At 42.9% G+C, this 21,257-nt stretch overlaps 2 protein-coding genes across 2 annotated transcripts in view; both read right to left on the bottom strand.

Moving 5' to 3' along the window:
• Positions 1–15,871, bottom strand: part of LOC134224903 (saccharopine dehydrogenase-like oxidoreductase) — a 106,655-nt gene extending 90,784 nt beyond the window's left edge. Inside the window, exon 1 of the mRNA XM_062704559.1 lies at positions 15,750–15,871. The gene's annotated coding sequence lies outside the window, so the exon portion shown is untranslated. The remainder of the gene's footprint in view (positions 1–15,749) is intronic.
• Positions 13,700–15,865, bottom strand: LOC134224915 (NAD(P)H-hydrate epimerase). Its single transcript, XM_062704572.1, has 3 exons — positions 15,750–15,865; positions 14,062–14,582; positions 13,700–14,004 (listed from the first exon to the last, which is right to left on the bottom strand). Exons 1-3 carry the CDS (start codon positions 15,807–15,809, stop codon positions 13,779–13,781), a joined length of 807 nt encoding a protein of 268 aa, XP_062560556.1. The 5' UTR covers positions 15,810–15,865; the 3' UTR covers positions 13,700–13,778.
• Positions 15,872–21,257: the final 5,386 nt, after the last annotated feature.

The following is a 21,257-nucleotide window of genomic DNA, read 5'->3' as shown; positions in this document are numbered from 1 at the left end:
AGTAAAGGTAGTATTAGTACTGATGATTTTTACTAGAAGCAAAAAAGGGTTATTAAAAATGGTGTTTCCATTGCAAGTTACCACTGCACGGGAATGTCTTGAGAATGATTTTCCATATTTAGTTGGGCAACCATAATGATGGTTTAATCATAGTGTTTTTCGATTACGAAATTAGACGCTCGCTGTACAATAATGCGCCGGAAGTGATCGTTTGGTTCAAGATGCCTTTTTATCATTGTGAGAGAGTATTCCCATCATTAATAATATATCGGTAAAGTTATTTTTTTCTTTAAACCTAGATGCCAGTCGTTATTTTTTTTAGAGAAGAGGGGAGATGTGTAGCGTTGGACAGGCCTATAATCATGAACAAGTCTAATATACTGTGCTTCAGTCACATGACAAATCGTAGCAGCCATCGCATGCAAGAGACACATTCGCGGTCAGTCAATTCTTCCTTCATCACGAGGTCAGCCGCGAGTGCAAGCAATGTAAACATGATGGGTGATTCGTATGTGCGATGTTGAATTGCACAGGAAGGGTCACCAACAGAGGTCCGGATAGCAGCGGGAGAATATCAACTGGGATTCGAAAAAGTATGCATGCTCCCTATTCATCAGCTGACCAACAATCAGTCAAACGTCACAGGTCTAAACTCCAAGTGTGGCGCAGTTATTGGATGCTCTAGGGTCCCCTGAACCCAGAGGTATTGTAAGTATTACAATGAATTTTGAAAACAGCGGCAGGCATATGGGTAAAGTCATTCTAGAACTTTTTCTTCTTTTTATTGAAGAGACTTTTAGTCCCGAGCTGGTTCGCCTCATTTATTTTCACTATCATACTGAATAAAGTACACATAGTACAGCATGTCTGGAGATTCGATGTTTATGGTGTATGGAGGTTTCTTCGTTGCTCTTCCGATTAAACTGGCAGTAGAGGGCTGTTTTGTCGAAAGCCCTCGTTTCTCCGTAGTCGTGTAGGCGTCTTGAACAAAACCATCGAGTGCAGTAAGGGCACCTGTGATGCAGTGAACACTTTGCTCACCCCGACAACCAACATGTCGCGGGTGGGCTGCGGGGACCTCAGTATGTAGATATAGAGGTCATTGCGGTTCATGCGCGGTGGTTGTTGTCGGGTTGCTCGTCTCCAACGTGAGATTATGATACGGACCGCTAGGTTATTATCATAGCTTGCGATCGAAGGGTGATGAGGTAGCCACCCTTGAAGTCGATGTTGTGTGTATTAACGTCAAATGCGTTAGTATAGGCGTGAGCGTTCTCAAAAGTCCCCCCCTGATGCATTGCTTAATTGCGGGCCGGGGGTACGGACTGGCGAAAGTGTTTTGGTTTTAGTGGGTCGGGTAAGAGTTACATGACATACCCATCCCCACACTACCTGAGTTACCTCCTCAGGTGTCTGGTTGCAGATATCCGTTTACCCCTGCTCAAGAAAAAAAAAACATGCAGAGGAACGAACACAGTCTTTTTTACAGGGTGTTCAATAAGTTCGAATACAAATGTTTGATCATTGTGTTTGTAAGCCCAAGGCACATATTCTGTATTAGTATTGGTGTCAGCGTTAGCAGTATATATAAGCTATCGGATGTGTGTGGTGTCGACATTCTGTCACTTGTTGTTTGTTTATTACGCGCGTTGAAAATGGATTGGGGCATCATAAATAGCCGTTTTTGAAGTTCAAAATCAGTGCGGCGTACTTCAAAACTGAGGTTTTGTGGACGATTGATGACCCCAGTGGCCCGGTGATAAAACGGAGATGAGCCCTACGTATTCCAATAGGACGATAACCCTTTATACACGAAAATTGCGATTTTAGCCTAATATGGGGACAATTTCATCGACTTTTTGGACAAAAGATTGCGACCACCCAGCTTCCCGGATTTGAACCCTCTTAGCTTTTTTTTTTGGTCCTTTATTATGTTAAAGCTGTACGTATACAAGGTCAGTAACTTGGACCAGTTCAAGACGTACTTCTCAAAATCTGGAACGAAATGCCCATGCAGACCGTGCGTGCCGCTTGCGATGGGTTTTAGAAACGTTTGAAGCTCGTGAAGAAGTACAAAATAGAGGTCATTCCAAAAGAAATGTTACAAACGTTCCTTATAAACAATACTTCCAATGAAATGCAACCGGATAAAGAAATAATTTAATCTCAATTTTTAAACATTTTTTGAAAGTATATTCGAACTTATTGAACACCCTGTATAGGATAGGGATAACTAAACTGTAACGCCATTGAGCGGGAAAAATTTCGTCTGCCCAAATTCTGCACGGTAATACTGGAATATTCCTTTTAGGAGTATTTTTTAATCGTCAAATTATGCGTGCTTTTAGATATTGGTGGGGGAGTATTTTTTACGCTTTTTGAGGCACGCAAGTAGAATTCGAAAATGCGTAAAAAGAACTCCATGATAAGTAAAGAAAATTTTGGTGCTCGCCTCGGTGCTCGCGACTCCATAGTTGCAATCATAGTCAGTTGGGAAATACAATTAAGTAAAGTGGATAGTTTGGTGTATCAAGCAGCAGGTATGTAATGTTTTTAATGCTTCCGAACATATAAAATGAATATTGATGCCCGGTTATATTAGGAATCGTGAGTTCGATCACAACGCTTCCCTGCTAAACGCCGGAGCATCAGGCAACGTTTTAGCATCAATCTGAGCTCGTACCGTTACAGCAGATTGCTCCACAAGAAGTTCCTGGGAGTCGCTTAGCCAAGTCACCATTAAGGTATCGCTTAAGCATCGCAACCCGAAGAGGCTCAAGAATAACACCCCCTCGGCTCCGCCTTAACTACCGCCGCGATCTTCGACGTGTTGGCGCTATTTGCGTTCAAGCGACCCAGCTCATCAAAGAAAAGCAAGACTGTCGCCGTTATTGGAAGCTGCCACGGCCCCAAGGAAACTGGATAGAGCTTGAGATGTCGAAAAAATCTGCAGTCTAATATGAACATTTAACGCTAAATGACCATAAAAACTTTTTGTGTTCTATGTTATGACAAAAGGTCTAACCACATTCAGAGGCTATGGAAAATGTAATGTACCAATGAATTAATTTGCTAAAATTGAAATCCTTTTATATTTATGACTGTTCTATGTTTTATTCTAAAAACGAACTAAATTGAGAAACCTTGCCAATTTCAAAAATCAAATCCATCCTTAAATGGGTAAAAAGTACACATTTGCCTTCTGGTCTCAGAGTAAAAATTACACACTTTTTATTTGAAGAAAAGGAGTAAAAAGTATGCCTATTTCGACGTATGAGTAGTATACTCATAAATAAGTAAACGAATTATACTCCTTTTAGGAGTAGTTCCACTTTTCCAGGATTATGCGTACTTTATAGTCCTAAAAGAGTATATTCTGATTACCGTGTGTTGTAGTTATTAGCGATGGGTGGAAGGTGACGAAGAAGAGGATACCTGATTTTATCGGGCCCTGCTGATCTACCTCTTCCACTGCTTAGGGGCAGTCCATATAACACGTGGACAGTTAAGGGGGGAGGAGATATATGGCAAAAGTCCACGGCTCATAAGAGAAGAATGATTAAACGCCAGCAAGCTCTATACAAGTTTTTGAAAATTTATATGAGCAGTTGTCTACGCTGGGGGAAGGGGGTATCTTAAACCGACCAAAACCTGTCCACGTGGTATATGGACAGCCCCTTAGCGCAATAGGTAATTCAGCAGAAGAAATTGGTTCATCTAATCGATCACCGGGATGGTGATTCTGATAGTTCAGAAGTCCAACTGTCGCTGCTTATGCCGTACAGGAAATTTTCCCAAGACTTGCGCTTTGCGGAACGGATTGTATCCCTGCAAGCATTGCTTTTTGAACGGTAATTCGCAGCTACTGCTTCAGCGTATGGATGGTTCTTTGGAGTTCGCTTCATTTGGCCTTTCTCCTTAATTTGACAGCGGCTTTGGTTTCCGGTGTCCACCACCTTAGCGCTCGACGTCCGGACTTGTTTTCGGAACAGCTTCATAGGCTGCAGCAAGGATTGTGTTCACTAAATCGTCGAGTGATGTATCGTCTCCTATGGAGCTTAACTCGATTGTTTTGAAACAATGGCCAGTCAGCCAGCTCGTATCTCCATCGAGGGTGTCTAGTTGTTGTTGGGCAGTGCAGTTGCAGTAGATTGATATGGGGTGGTGATCGCTATTCGAAGGGTCATCCGCAATCGACCACTGAAGCGGACAGATAAGATTTTCTCTAGCAAAAGATACATCTATAGCAGAGCTGATTCGCGGTCGCGTGGAAGTAGGGGAGCCATAGTTTATTATACGAAGGTTTGCCTTTTCCGATGCCCTGAGAATTTCAGAGCCATTGTCGTTGTTTTCCGCGAACCCCAGCTGACAAGGTGCGCATTAAAGTCTCCTAGGATTAGATAAGGTGGGGGGAGTTGATGAAGGAGTTTGCACAGCCGCTCCTCAAGTTTATTGCAGTCCGTGGTTGATACATAAATGCTGACGACGGTTAGTGGGAAAGGAAATTTCACTTCGACGTCGTGGCGCTGCAGGAGATTTGCTGGACAGAACAAAAAGTGTGGAAAAGCGGGCATCGAGCGGCTACCTTCTACCAAAGCTGTGGCACCACTAACGAGCTGGGAACCGGCATCATAGTGCTGGGTAAGATGCGCCAACGCGTGATTGGGTGGTAGCCAATCAACGCAAGGATGTGCAAGCTGAGGATAAAAGGCCGTTTCTTCAACTATAGCATCATCAACGTGCACTGCCCACACGAAGGGAGACCCGACGACGAGAAAGAAGCGTTCTACGCACAGCTGGAGCAGACATACGATGGATGTCCACTGCGGGACGTCAAAATCGTCATCGGTGACATGAACGCACAAGTAGGAAGGGAGGAAATGTATAGACCGGTCATCGGACCGGATAGTCTGCACACCGTATCGAATGACAACGGCCAACGATGCATAAACTTCGCAGCCTCCCGCAGAATGGTAGTCCGAAGCACCTTCTTTCCCCGCAAAAATATCCACAAGGCCACATGGAGATCACCTAACCAAGAAACGGAAAACCAAATCGACCACGTTCTAATCGACGGTAAATTCTTCTCCGACATCACGAACGTCCGCACTTACCGCAGTGCGAATATTGAATCCGACCACTACCTCGTTGTAGTATGCCTGCGCTCAAAACTTTCGACGGTGTACAACACGCGTCGAAGTCGGACGCCGCGGCTTAACATTGGGCGGCTACAAGACTGTAGACTAGCCCAAGAATACGCGCAGCAGCTGGAAGTGGCACTTCCAACGGAAGAGCAGCTAGGCGCAGCGTCTCTTGAAGATGGCTGGAGAGATATTCGATCCGCCATTGGTAGCACCGCAACCGCTGCACTTGGCACGGTGCCCCCGGATCAGAGAAACGACTGGTATGACGGCGAATGTGAGCAGTTAGTGGAAGAGAAGAATGCAGCATGGGCGAGATTGCTGCAACACCGCACGAGGGCGAACGAGGCACGATATAAACAGGCGCGGAACAGACAAAACACGATTTTCCGGAGGAAAAAGCACCAACTGTAAGGGAGTTCGTGGGGCAGTACCAGGCGGGTTTTATGGGCGAACGCTCCACCGCGGACCAGGTGTTCGCCATTCGCCAAGTACTGCAGAAATGCCGCGAATACAACGTGCCCACACATCATTTATTCATCGACTTCAAAGCCGCATATGATACAATCGATCGGGACCAGCTATGGCAGCTAATGCACGAACACGGTTTTCCGGATAAACTGACACGGTTGATCAAAGCGACGATGGATCGGGTGATGTGCGTAGTTCGAGTTTCAGGGGCATTCTCGAGTCCCTTCGAAACCCGCAGAGGGTTACGGCAAGGTGATGGTCTTTCGTGTCTGCTATTCAACATCGCTTTGGTAATACGAAGAGCAGGGATTAACACGAGTGGTACAATTTTCAATAAGTCCATCCAGCTATTTGGCTTCGCCGACGACATTGATATCATGGCACGTAACTTTGAGAAGATGGAGGAAGCCTACATCAGACTGAAGAGGGAAGCCAAGCGGATCGGATTAGTCATCAACACGTCGAAGACGAAGTACATGATAGGAAGAGGTTCAAGAGAAGACAATGTGAGCCACCCACCGCGAGTTGGCATCGGTGGTGACGAAATCGAGGTTGTAGAAGAATTTGTGTACTTGGGCTCACTGCCGACTGCCGAAAATGACACCAGCAGAGAAATTTGGAGACGCATAGTGGCTGGAAATCGTACGTACTTTGGACTCCGCAAGACGCTCCGATCGAATAGAGTTCGCCGCCGTACCAAACTGACAATCTACAAAACGCTCATTAGACCGATAGTCCTCTACGGACACGAGACCTGGACGATGCTCGTGGAGAACCAACGCGCACTTGGAGTTTTCGAAAGGAAAGTGCTGCGTACCATCTATGGTGGGGTGCAGATGGCGGACGGTACGTGGAGGAGGCGAATGAACCACGAGTTGCATCAGCTGTTGGGAGAACCATCCATCGTTCACACCGCGAAAATCGGACGACTGCGGTGGGCCGGGCACGTAGCCAGAATGTCGGACAGTAACCCGGTGAAAATGGTTCTCGACAACGATCCGACGGGCACAAGAAGGCGAGGTGCGCAGCGAGCAAGGTGGATCGATCAGGTGGAAGATGACTTGCGGACCCTCCGTAGACTGCGTGGTTGGCGACGTGTAGCCATGGACCGAGCCGAATGGAGAAGACTCTTATATACCGCACAGGCCACTTCGGCCTTAGTCTGAATAAATAAATAATAATCATATTCCACTGCAGTGCTAACGATGTGTTTTTGCCACGGGGAGGGGAATTTTTTTATACTTCCTCGCCGTGTTAATAGTTTCCTCGCTGTCCAAATGAGGGAGTATGATGCTATCACGCGACCCATTTTTGTCTTCACACCGTATGAACTTGGCTCCCTTGGCGGTTATTTCTGAAGAGTTTGCCAACGGACGTCCATCAGTTCCAATCCACCAAAGTATTTCGCACTGATGCTGCTCCGGCTTTTCGAAGTATTATCCTGTTTCTTGGTTCCGTCGATGTACTGATGGGGTAGTAGGGCGTATTTAAAGAAGAAAACTCCGACCGATCAAATTTGTTTCTTATTGGGTTCTAATTTATTGATTATCAAATCGCCTGCTCCGCTTATGGAAAACAAAACCGTCGATTTCAATGGAACCCGTTTACGCACCTTTGCAAGTTGCGCAGATGAACTTGCGTGCAATATTGAGGAAACGACTGATGTTCCGGCAATGAGTTGGAACGTTTTCGGATACTTTCTGAAGCACGCCGTTTTAGGTTAATGCGAGCTCAAAAATTGGTCTCCTAGTAACCTTAATTCACTTTAAATTCTCAGGATGACAATATAATATTAGAAAAAATATAAAGTTACGAAAAAACTCGTCTAGCTTTGCCTTTTTCGTGTTGGTGAAGAATGGTGGGAGAAATACAAACGGAAATCCAAATGACAAGCACTGACAGCTAGCCGACAGCTATGACGTCTTGTTGAGACGTGCAGGGATGTGCGATATCGTGAGATAGTGGCGTATGGTCGCTCTCAACATCCCACAACCCGTAATGCGTCTCCAGCGATTCCGATGGTGCTGCGTTACCTCCAACTCCATAATCGTTCGGCTTCATGACGTCCAAGATGGCAACCTTAGTCACAGGTCGTCGTAGAACTCCTGCTGAAGTATGCATCAGCACTTGTCGGCTTTGCCCATCTCGCCCTTTCACGACCGAAACAATCAGACGACGAAGCCATCCATTCCTGAAGGATGTGTCCACGACAACAGCCAAATCTCCAACGTTCGGTTCCTTCGATTCACCGTACCACTTCGTTCTGTTGGCAATGGTTGGGAGATACTTCCGCACCTATCGAATCCAGAACTGGTTGATCAGATTCGTTGTCAATCGCCAATTAGTCCTGAGACACTCTGGACGGTCCGGGATAGAATAGGGGGTTGAGTAATACCAGTGGCGTCTGGTCGGCCTGTTCAACCTGTTCATTGCACAGGTAAGCAAACTAATGAAGATTATATTTTGATCTTATGTTCAAAAACATAGGTGCACTGGTTGGCAGAAAACAGAGCTGTTGCAACAGCTACGTTCAATTTTGTTTCTGAACCAGTCCACACATTTGAATTATAGGCTAATAGGTAGCCATCCTTTTTGTATTCAGGCGTTTGGTGTTTGTATCATTCCAATGCACAAAAAGATAACCTTGGATCAAAACACGTGCTTTTTTGTCTCTGCCCGTCTACATGTAGAAGACGAAGCGATGCAACAAACCTTGCAACGAAATGGCGCGGCGTCGCAGTTCGTTCAAGTTTACGACGTGAACGAAGGAGAAAATATGAGAGAGAATTTTGAGGGAAATTTTCTCTCTGTTCGTCTGTTTGGGAACGAACCGCTGCAACACATTGCGAGAATAATATCGACGCCTTCTCACATTTCATTGCTACTCGTTCAACTTCAAATTTGAACGAGCAAGACTCTTTTGTCGCTTCAACTAATATGGAAAGCGCGGAACAAGATTTTTTTTATGTATACAGGTTATCCGACTTGTCAATATCCCCAACTCAGCCATCTTGGATTTTTGTATGGAATTTATGCTCGTTTGTTTACGTTTTGCACTGAAAATGTATGTTTCCCCCCCGCGCTGGTTATTCCCATCTACTGACGAAGTCGGATAACCTGTACATAAAAAAATCTTGGCGCGGAATTCAAAACTACACATGATACGGATGTCAGTAGTAACAACAGTACATATTTGACTGAGTCCATGGGGAGCACCTTGGTTCAGCATTGTTATTTGAACGTAGTTGATTAATTGTCTTCAGCATATTACGTGGCCGAGTTGTCACTAGCACTGCTCTTCTATTTCAATACTGTTTTATTTATTTCAATACTATAGATTTCGAGGATGTATCTGCATGTGGAACATTGTTTTACTAATAAATCTACAATAAAATTGTATCTTGTTTAATATGTGGCTCAAATATAGGTGTAATGATCTGCATAACTTCACTTTTTCAATGAAAATTTAACCGGTTACATGATGCTTTTCCCTTGCTAACGGCCAACAACGAAAAGTGAGCTTTATAAAGATTTTTTTCCGATGGTCACTGGTGGCGCCAGTGCCAGTCATAGTTATATGGTAGGGTACCACTTGAAACAAAGCGTGCTAGCGCCCCACCTCTTAAACCACTAGTGTACAACACTAACGAAAAAACCTCATACGAGCGAGCCTGCACGGGCGTTTCAGGACCGCGCACGTGCTGAAGGGTTAATAAGAATGTTATTTGATTATGGACAGTTTTGAACAGGTTCCCAATTATTCCACGCGACGCCCCTAATACCCTGCGAGCTCAATAACAAAAAGTGATTGGGTGTAAGCGCCTCCTGCGTTTCTGCTTCCAGCGATACGAACGTTAATGGTCTTGAGTTGACTATCCCTTCCGCTTCGACTAGCAACGTGATAACGTTTCGTTATCTGGGTTTCTGGAAGTTGTTATGGATGAAAAAGCGATTTTGATGGATCTTACGAGTCTCTCCCATGACCCTCCCATGTGGGGAGCTGATGGTGGATTGAATATCCACTTGGTAGCTGTGTTGGTGAAGACTGCGAACAGCTGATGGCTCATATCCTCGATTTTTTGTTGCAACTCCCGGCTGGCACCGATGAAGTTGGTGCCGTTGTCGCTTCTAATCTCCAAAGGTGCTCCTCGTCGCACAACGAACTGTCGGATGACCATCTTACACGCTTCGGTAGACAGAGAATGCACAACCTCCAAATGAACGGCTCGAATGGTGAGGCATGTAAACAAAGCCACCCACCACTTCACTAGAGATCGTCCGACTTTGACTTTGATGGGACCGAAGTAGTCGCGCTTCAGGGAGCGGTACTTCACGGGGACATAACGGTTTTGCTTTAGAAACTCTACACTGTATACACTTTCTGGATAGATTCCGCAGCAACGATCTGAGACAAGGAACATGGAATCGTTGGCGCACCTCGTTGATAACAGTTTCGTGGTTGCCATGCAGATAGAACCGGTGGTACCATTCGACAATCAGGTTGGTAAGGCGATGTCCTTTTGGGAGGATTATGGGGAATTTTGTATCGTTAGGAAAAAAGATTGCTCCGGATAATCTTGTATCCATTCGGACTACATCACGCTCGTCGAGGAATGGCGATAATTTGATAAGACGACTTTGAGAGACGACTCGTTCAAATTTGTTTCTTCATTTGTCCTTCCTTCGCTTTCCGAAGCTGGAGTATTTCTTCTGGAAACTCTGCTTGTTGCACCAACCGCCACAAGGAATTTTCTGCCGTGTTGAGTTCATCGCGTGTTATATGTGATGATTGTAGCGGCTGTTTCGTCGCCTTACGCCTACAGTTGTCAATAAAACGGTGGACATAAGCAACCATTCGACGAAGTCTTTCAAACTTTGAAAAGCGATTCCAATCGATGACTGCATCGTTTTGCTCAACTAGGTGCACGTGACAGGGTCTGGCTTCTGCATCTGTTGCTTCGCATTCAGCTTGTCTGGGCCAGAATTCTTCTGGCATCCACAAGAACTCCGGTCCTTGGAACCAACGACTGTCGGCTTTCAGATTAGGTCCGTTAGCCCATTTCGTTCCATCATCTGCAACGTTCGTTTTCGACGGAACGTACCGCCACTCTCCGGGATTAGATTTAGAGAGAATCCGCCACTCTTCGGCACGCGACGAATTGTCGATATCGACGATGGTCGGAGTAGATCCAAGCGAGAACCGTTTTTGAGTCTGTCCAGAATACTCGCCTTGATATCGGCAAACTATGGCTTTTACAGAGCGTTTTCGCAAGTCTACATCCTATGAGAGCCGCCTGTAGTTCGAGTCTCGGGATGGATAGCGTTTTCAGAGGCGCTACCTTCGCCTTTCCACCAATGAGGGCACATTGGATATTTCCTTTGATGGTGGCCCTGAAGTAGGCAACGCATGTATAGGCGGTTTCGCTACCGTCGACAAAGATGTGTAGCTGTAGGTCCTCAATGTCCGCTGATGTCACCCCGGGAAATAAGCCCGTGATATTCTCAACTCTTCCAGTTCCTTGAACTTGGCCGTCCAGAGCTGCCACCGATTCAGCATTGACTCATCGATTGAATCATCTCACCCGGCTTTGGTGCGCCAGATATCCTGGATAATGATACGTCCGTGAATGATGAAGTGCGAGAGAAGTCCCAGGGGATCAAACTGGCTCATCACACAGCCGAGACCGCCATTGTCAACGATTTTTAGCGATTGCATTGGAGAGCCAGTTCCGGATAGTAAATCCACCTCGCCGATGAACCAGCTTAACTTCTTCCACAACCCGACATGCCTCTTCCTCGGTGTCAAAGCTTTGCAAATAATCGTCAACGTAGTGTCGGCGCTCGATCGCCTCTGCTGCACTCGGATATTTCTCCGCGTGTTCGGACGCATTCAAGTTCTTTACATATTGCGCCGAGCATGGAGAACTAGTAGAACCAAAGGTTGCTACGTCGATAACGAAGGTCTTTAAAGAAACTTCAGATTCTCCGGGCCAAAGAAATAGCTGACTGTATCAGTCCTCGTGTCGCATTCCCAGCTGATGGAACATTTCCAAGATGTCTCCTACCACGGCGATCTTTCGCTCCCGGAATGTGAGTGAGTATTTTTCGCTCCTATGAGAATCCCTGGAGTTTTCATTTTGAAATCCACGACCGGTAACTTTCGCAAATGTTCAAAACGATTGGCTAGTTGTTTGTAGCAAAGCGCTTGTGCTGGTAATGCAAGCGAATCAACGGTTCTGACGTCCTCCAGTGGGTATCGTTTGCCTTCTCCGATTCCAGAAATCTTCAGCTCCTTTTGGCGAGAGCCTTCTTCTTCTCGGCTGATGATGCCTGTCCAAGTTAGGCAGAGACGCCTAACTGCCTTTCTCCTTCAATTCGTCGGCAATGCTATTCTCGATAAGCATGACGGACGAGCCTTCATCGATGAAAGCTAGCGTGTCGATACTACGTCCATCGCTGAAGAGTCGCACCGGTAGCATTCGGAACAACGTTGAACTTTGCGTATGGTGAGCATTTACACCTTCTGATGCTGGCTTTCGCTCTTCTTTCTGAATTGTTGGTTTGCTTGCAGTCGTTGCACTTCCTAACCCACCATGTAATAGTGGGTGATGACGCATTTGACATCCTTGCACGTCACAGCGCGTTGCTGATCGACAAGGCTTTCTCCCGGGCTTTCCAAGACAGATTCGGCACAAATAGTGACTATGGACAGCTTTCCATCGATCATCTCGATCCATTTTCTTGAAAACACCGCAATCCTTCACTCGATGATCTGGATCCCCGCACACCAAGCAAGTGATCTTCGAAGGAACATTCGAATACTCCACCTTTGGCTTCTCAGCGATCGGTGCACTGAACGAAGATACATGGGCATTCACAAACCCTTTCTGCTTCTCTTCCTTTTTGGGCTTGGCTCCTCTAGGATCTAACGTAAGGGTGACTTCGGCTGCCGCAGAAACAGAATTTGCCATGTACCGGCTGAATACTCGGAGATCTGCCACCAAAAACTGACGCTTGAACGTCACCCAGTCTAGTTCCTGATTTGCCGGCAACTTATCTACAAGCTCTTGTAGTAGCACTGGGTTTGATAGATGTAGCACTTGGCCTGCCGACTCCAGATGCTCACAGAAGTTCTGCACTGCCATATCAAATGCCACCACCGTGCACAAATTTTCCGCCTTCGGTGCAGGAACCTCACGCACTCTCTGAAGCCCGTATAGCAGTTGTAGCGTTTGCGTCACAATAATCGGCTGCGAACTGCTTCCAATGCACCCCCTCTGAGGCACCGCTGCAAACGCCGAAGATTTACCACGGCACTGTATCCACACGCCTCCGTGGAGGTGTTGAAAGCGCTAAAAAACACAGGCTACTCTTCCGGATTGCCACTAAACGACGCTAAATCTTTCGGCATAACGTGCCTTGCTGCCAGTTGACGAGATGTGGATGTGGGTGCAGTGAAATCAAATTGCATAACGGGTGCACCTTGAGCACCAGATGTTGAATGCGGAATGTATTGATCGGGTTGTTGGAAATTCGTAGAAAGGGTGATAGGAGTGAAGGAGGATTGTGCGTGTATTGTATTTGCTTGTGGATGAACGGATCCTACCCCACAATTATCATATTGCGAATAAATTACCTGGCCTACTGGTACAATTTTACTTATGCTATTTGTTACCTGGTACGGATGGCTAACATTACACGACTGCAGCGGCTGGGTTCCGAGTCGCCCCACTAAACTGATGGTCGGCAGTAAGCACTGGGTGGAGCTAGTGATTCCTGACGCAGTGTTGACCAGTTATTCGCGGTTATCGACGTCGAAGATCCAGGACGATTTGCTCCTCCTCCAGTTTGAAAATCGTGCGTAGAGCTGGTAGCTTGTGCAGTTGCATACGTACTTGATGGTTGGCCTTGCAATGTCGCAATAGGTAGAACTGATTGCGGAAAAATTCTACATTTATATAAAAATATACATTTCTGCGCAATACCATCAGACTTATCGGACAGGATTATGGAAGTTTTCACAACTCACAAGAAATTGAATCCTCAATGCCGAGATTCAGGATGAACAGGGAAAACTGACACCACAATTACAACTTAATACAACAAGGATTAATAAACAGAATTTAATAAAAACAGACTACATAATTACACAGCACGTTAAACAAGTTAATATAATTTTACGAAAAGTTGATTTCCCTCATACAAAGGCAGCTCCATAGCGTATTTTTCCTGTAATTTAGGCGGAACAAATCGCCCTCCAAGGTAGTGTTTGGCATTGGTCAGCTTTTTGGCGCACAGCTTAGGAGCCGTCAGGGAAATCAAGCAATCAGGTTTAAGGCTGCATTCGTCTTGGGGACCTTCCTCCACGTGCCATCCGCTGGGTATGTCGATACTAAAACAACAAATTACGTAAATCAACACCATTCCAGAAATGGTATCTCAACCGTACCTCACAACTGGAACCCTGGTCTGCTTGAGAACATCCATAATCGGCGAAAACGACTCCCGCACCGGAGGTTTGAAGCTGAACCCAAACAGAGCATCCACAACTAGTCCAAACTCTTGTTCAACCCAATCCAAGCTGGGACACTCCTTGCTCACCGTGATTCCCATCGATTCACACTGATGCTGCAGGTTGATAAAGAGATCTTTTTCGGTACGCTTGGGATAGTAGACGTAGGCATCGAAGTTCATCAAGACCAGATGTCTTGCAGCTACCAGACCATCACCTCCGTTATTGCCGGGACCGCAACAAACCAGAACTTTGCGCTTGATATTGCTCCGCGAGGATCCATAGCAATCGTTGATAGCGTGAGCGCAGCTGAGCCCAGCCAGCTCCATCAATTGATCGACGCTAAATTTGAATTCGTTGAAAAGTTCTTCATCGACACTGATAGCCTCCTGCTGGTTGAGATATTTCATCTTGCGGAGGCTTGTGGTAACAGTCCGAACATATGCTGATGAATTGAACTTTTTGAACGGAAATTAATTTATCGAAAATTTAGATAATAGGTATACCTTACATAGGCAGTTAGAGAAACTTCTTTGAAATACATTGCACGTGCATATAAGATAAGGTAAGCGTTGAAAAACATTGGCAAAATTAAATAGCCATATTGATTTTGGAATTGTGCCGGTAAAACCTGTTCCCTATAGGGAATAGCCCAAAAAAAAGTATACTTAGACCCTATATTAGAGTGGGTCGCAGTTGTATGAAAAACGCAAACTTCATCCAATCAATAATTGATTATTATTGGGACCAATTATTGGGATCATAGTTTTTTCTGACGTTTTGGGACAACAAACAACTATGCAGAAGTCCGGAGACGAGCCAGCCTCGGGCTGAAAGTCTCTTTAATAAAGACACAAAAAAAAAAAAAAAACTATGCAGAAGATGGGCACGATTGATTGCGTCCCCGTTTTCCGCATCGTGTTTGAAATTTATATAAAGATGATTATATGAAAACTATTATTTTTTGCTCCTATCGGCTTTAGTTTAACGCCAATCACGGCCACTTAATACGTTTGCATATAGTCTGGAAGGTTGCCGAAAGCCTTTGCTGAATAAAGTAGCTGGCAGTTGGCACGTCTACAAAAAATGTTGTTGGATTGTTCAAAACGTGTACAAGAAATCTGCCAGCACTACCGGGCAGCCTATTGTTGTAAGATGGCAAAAACCTTCTTCCTTCCTGTCCGGATTTTTACTTTGAGAAATGATTCCGAATAACTCCAATGAGCTCCCCAGCATTATAGGATCAATAATTTGAAAATAATAGACAGAAGGCAGAATAAATGATTTTATGCATATGGTTTATTGAATTTTCGACGTTCCAGCAATGTACCTTATATGTTTTTATCTTAGGTCAGTCCATTATACTGTAGAACTATATCATTTTTTAAAATCGTTAATAGAGAGACTGTCAGTCCTGGGCTGGCTTGTCTCTAACCCTATTTCTGATGATTTTAATGTTGACCAATTATTGAACCTGTTTTCCCTTTGTCCACATATATTTTAGTGACAAGCTTTTCTTTTTGAAGAAGCTTCTGTGTTAACGTTAACAAAAAGTGATGGCACACATTGATAAACCTTATAATTATTATTTACAAAATTAGAGTATGATATAGATATGTACTTACATTTTGTTTTAAAAGTTTTTTAGATATTACGGAATTTTTTATCAGGTTTCGGAAAATCATCACACGCAACTCCCAGCCGGCAAACAAAAGAAAAGTAACTTAAGATGAAAAGTAAGTATCACCAGGGCTGTCAGATGATTTTTTCGTAAATCTGTATTGGGAATCGTAAAAAATCTGTATTGTCTGTATTTGGGGGAAAATAGTTTTATTTTTATAAATTATGCAAAATATCGATTCTGATTATTGTAATGTGATATACTTAGATAACATTATCATTAAGTATTTTTTAAACCAGATAAATAAAATTAGAAATCACAGAAATCCGTGAGAATCTTTTAATGGGGATCCCTTGCAATTATGTAGAAGCATCACATCTCTTAAATTCTCTCGGTTGTTATAATTCATTTTAATAGCTCAATCTTTTCTGAAATTCATGTCGTCTTTTAAATTCTACATCTCAATTATTATACGACCTCAACAAAAAATTTATCATCATTCTACAAGTGATGTTTTTCGGATATTTTTTTCAGCTTCTTCAATATTCCACCGACATTAAATGTTAAATGTTATAATTCGGAAACAATGATTTTTGTCAATGTCCAAATACCGATTACTAAACCCGATTACGTAACCATATTTTGCCATTTTTGCATGCCCAATCAACTGATGCTTATAAGACAGGTAGGAATACATTTCTTATGCAGTCCATAAATATGTTTTAAACCTTTCTATTTACTTCTATTGTTTACCAATTGCGTAAAATAATGAAAGAAAAACATATTACAATGACAATAACATTTTCCCTTGTGCCTGTGAATTATCTTAATTTGTTCAATAATTCTATGATTATTTATCACAAATAATACTGATGGATACTAAGCAGTCAATTCGATATACATGAGCTGGTATGGTGACGGAATTTTCCTTAAGAAACATTTAACTGTCTTAAAAACTCTTATATTCGAAACTTCTTTAAAATATATTTGGAGTTCGTTTTTTAAGACTCAATCAATTTAATTAGAAATACATAACTCTATCTGAAACTCAACTGAGTTTTCCAAGTACGCATGAAGCAGTCACACCTCAATTTATGGTTTTTATGTGTGGCAGGGAAATGGTACTGGGTTTGTATTGGCCGAGGCTCTGCCAAATCGCACCAAGCGCCAACAAAAAATACTTGTTTTTCTATCCAAGCTTTCGTTTAGCAGATTTATTTGATCGGATATCCATCAACCCCGTAACTTAGGATACCCTGCAACAAATGATACGAAATGGCTTCCCTTTTCCTTGTTCGAACAAAATAAATATCACAAGGCAGCCAAAAAGCTACTTGGTGTGGTTTGGTAGAACCCCGACCAATTATGGAAAGGCAACATCTAATAGTTATGAAAGCATCGCAGTAGACTTTATATGAACCACAACGGAGAGCCACCAAAATTTTAATCAAAGCAATCGTGGCAATTCACCGTCAGTCAAATACATGTGGTGAACTATCGAAGACAGGAGTGATAGTTTTCCAGCAAACCTTATGTGATTTTTATTGGGACGATAACATTTAAAATAACAAAAAATCTGTACAAATCTGTATTGTTTTGAAAAATCTGTATAAAATCTGTAATCTGTATCAAGTCTGTATTGACGTTAAAAAATCTGTATAATACAGATAAATCTGTATATATGGCAGCCCTGAGTATCACGCACAAAACATTAAGCACAATTTTGTTTTTGTTTATTCTTCGCGGCGGGCTTAAACTGCGTCCCGAACGAAGGGAAAAACAAAACATTATTTAAATTAATTTATTTCTCGCGTATCATATGATTACGGCTTTAATAAACCAAAACAATGATTTTCGATTTTCTAGCATTAAAGCCCCAAACCAGGGGACTGAAGTGAAGGCTAATACGTCTATAGGCGTAGGTATACCCACAATTTATTCAATAGGAGTAGAATGTTTTTGTTTTAATTTCGTTTGATTCATGATAACAAAACTATTTTCGACATAAATAAGCCATACAAACACAAAAGGGTTGATGTACCTCAACTAATTGCAAGTTTTCGCCTGTTTTCGCCAGGAGAAGTTAATAGGGCACTGCACGGACTGCTTTGTCTCTTTCTCGCTGCAAAGAAATTTAAAAACAACAAGGCCATGTAAGCGTCAAAATTTATGAGAAACGAAAGAGAAAGAGATGTTTCCGTGCAGTGCCCTATTGCCGATAATTATAGCACTACATAACTGCGTACGAACCAATCACCCAAAATGAGCGCTGAATTCAGGTATATTGCGCATAAGCCCCAAAATTTTATTCCCACCTTTGGGTTTCTGCGCCGAGCACTCAGCGCTAGACTCGGCGACAAGGAGATAGTGGTCAAGTTGGTACTTCTGATTTTTTGACAACTGATGTCGATTGGTTGTGTGAGTGCACCGGTGTAAAAAAATAGAGCTTTTAGCTGAAAATTTAGTTGTCAAATGCACATTTTGACAGCAATATAGATGTATGAGTGAATGAAATGTGCAAATGCTCTATCGCGGAAGCAGTCGCTGAAGACAAGTGTCAATGGTTTCAGTGACGAAACGAAAAATTTCAATGTAAAAAGCAATACTATGTACCCAGAAACTGGGTATCAAAAACAGAAGTACCAAAAACGATGTTGAGTAGAGTGCCATTCTGCCGTAATCTGAAAAAGTGACGTATATGCCATTTTCCAAAAATGGTGTTAACGAGTACTACTCATCGAGCTCTTTAACAGAAAAATGGGAAACATGCATGTTGTAAAATGGCTGTTACGTCACTTTTCCAGATTACGGCAACATTGTACCGCGGATGACAGGCGTTTCACCCTCCTGCCCCAAACACAAGGTCAGCGTAACGGCAACGGAAACGGGAAATTTGACAGTTAGCCCATATATTGTCTGTCAAATTTGCCGTTCCGCTTACATTGTGTTTGTAGCTTAACCATTGCCTTCTTAATGAATATTCATGTTAGGTAAAACCGAGGGTAAAACTCCGTACTTGATATTCCTTAATATGGGGGACACACTTGTGGTATTCGTACCATGGTACAAAAATCTTGAAATGAGTGCCATACCAATAATAGTCTTCATTAAAGATAGCCTTGAAATAGCTTTGACAAGAAAATAATTTCAAGGCTATCTTTAATGAAGACAATTATTGGTATGGCACTCATTTCAAGATTTTTGTACCATGGTACGAATACCACAAGTGTGTGCCCCATATAAACAACACTTTTATTACTATTTTGAGGGAACGTCTCATGAACAATTTGCACCATAGTGGTTTTTAAGTCCTTTGTTTGGCGCCCTTAACTACCATGCTGAGCGTTTTGCTTTGGTTTTTAGGCCGTTCACTTTTTATTGTTTATTTGAAAATCTGGCTTTAAGTTATTTTAAAATGCATATTCTTACTAGGTTATAAATATATAGCATAGCGGAACTGCTGATATTACTAGCTTTGAGCGAACTGCTTAAAAGCCAGACATGGTGCCGGTAATGCGAGTAAAAAGCGCGATTTTTGTTTTAGCTGAAATTGTGTAGATTTTCAATAACGTTTAAAATAATCTAAATTTACTGTTATAATACACCCAATATTTTTTAACACGGTTGGTATTCTTTAATTTACCGGTTAACCTGATTTTTCACAGCTTTTTGAATACCACCTGAATTTTCCTTGATTTTTTGTGATCGTGGGGTTAACTCATAGTTTCATCAACGCTAATGCTACGTTAGACAAGGCAAGTGAATTGAGCAGGGAACTGAAGAGAAGGCTAATACGCCTACCCACCATTCATTCAGCATGGCGTACAATGTTTTTGTTTTAATTTCGTTTGATTCATGATAACCTAACTTCGGAGGTATGGATGAGCTATTTTTCGACGTAAAGAAGCCATACAAACACAAAAGGCTCGATGTACCCCAACCAATTGCAAGTTTTCGCCATGAGAAGTTAAATGCCGATAATTAGCACTAACTGCGTACGAACCAATCACCCAAAATGAGCGCTGAATTCGGGTATACTACCCAGAAACTGGGTACCAAAAACAGAAGTACCAAAAGCGATGTTGGGTAGAGTGCCATCGTACCGCGGATGACAGGCGTTTCACCCTCCTGGAATTGAGCAAGTCGCTTGAATCGAACGCGAACTGAACGTGTGAACATCTTAATTCAATTCACTTGAACGAAAAGAATGTTGAAAATGTTCAACTTTTGGCAAGTCAATTGAATTCAACTGAGTTGTTCAATTTAATTGCCCAGTCAAAACGTAGCATAAAGGTCGTAATCAACTAAAACCTACCCGTGTAAAAAAAAATAACCGGTTGTATAACCATTTACGTAAAGCATTGACATGTTTTTGGCAATGGAATGAGTTTCTATGTCAATAAATTAATTAAATTAGTCATAGAAAACATGAATCTCATTTTTCTTGGTTCAGCCACAGATAACAGATATTCAGGCTAGAACAAATTTTATTGAAAATCCTGTGTAAACTTTTGAATTGATATACGTTGGCCCACTACTGCCATCTACTCAACTTATTGCGGCAGTACATACCGACGCAGCTGATTAACAACCATCGAACGCAGCCAATGCATTTGACAGCCGCATTCGGGCTGCGTTTTCAATAACAGTGAATCTTGCGCCATCTCCAATCGATTGCCAAGCGCGGTCCCAATTTCCCGCATAAATCTAAACGATAGCCGAACCATTATTGGAACGGTATACGTTCCAGGTTGAACCATAATGATAATAACCGTACCACAGATAACAGATGTTGAGGCTAGCATCCCATACGTGTGTAAACATCCGCAACCGTTAATTCAAATGTATTTTAATTTGGGACCGCGTTTGGCAATCGATTGGAGATGGCGCAAGAATCATTGTTATTGAAAACGCAGCCCGATTGCGGCTGTCAAATGCATTGGCTGCGTTCGACGGTTGTAATTCATCTGCATCCTTATGTACTGCCGCAATCAGTTGAGTAGATGGCAGTAGTGGGCCAACGTATATCAATTCAAAAGTTTACACAGGATTTTCAATAAAATTTGTTCTAGCTTCAATGTCTGTTATCTGTGCTTGTGGTATTCGTACCATGGTACAAAAATCTTGAAATGAGTGCCCGAGAGTGGACTCTCCAGCCATTTTTGCATTATTACAGCACAATGTAAACATTTTGCTATGAAATTCCATCGGCACATGCATTAGACTCGCATTAGAAATGCTAATGGAAAGTGAAATTGCTTAAAAGAAAATTCTCCTGGAAAACCAAAGCCAAATCTGTGCCAAAGCGTTCTATCATCGCAATTGCAATTTATTGATAACGACTCTCGAAGATATACTGACAGAGTGTTCAGTTAGGAAAGAAATGCATGTACGAACTAATACATTTTCCTTTATCAGCCGAGCGATTACCTTCTGTTCAACGATAAGCTGCGGGAGTGTTCTGAAATATGAGGTGTAGATTTATTTTATATTTTTGTTGCACACTCAGCTT

Source organism: Armigeres subalbatus, chromosome 1, assembly GCF_024139115.2.
Source record: "Armigeres subalbatus isolate Guangzhou_Male chromosome 1, GZ_Asu_2, whole genome shotgun sequence".
Lineage (NCBI taxonomy): Eukaryota > Metazoa > Arthropoda > Insecta > Diptera > Culicidae > Armigeres > Armigeres subalbatus.
Note: the sequence above shows the minus strand (reverse complement) of the source record. Positions and strands in the feature narration are given on the sequence as shown.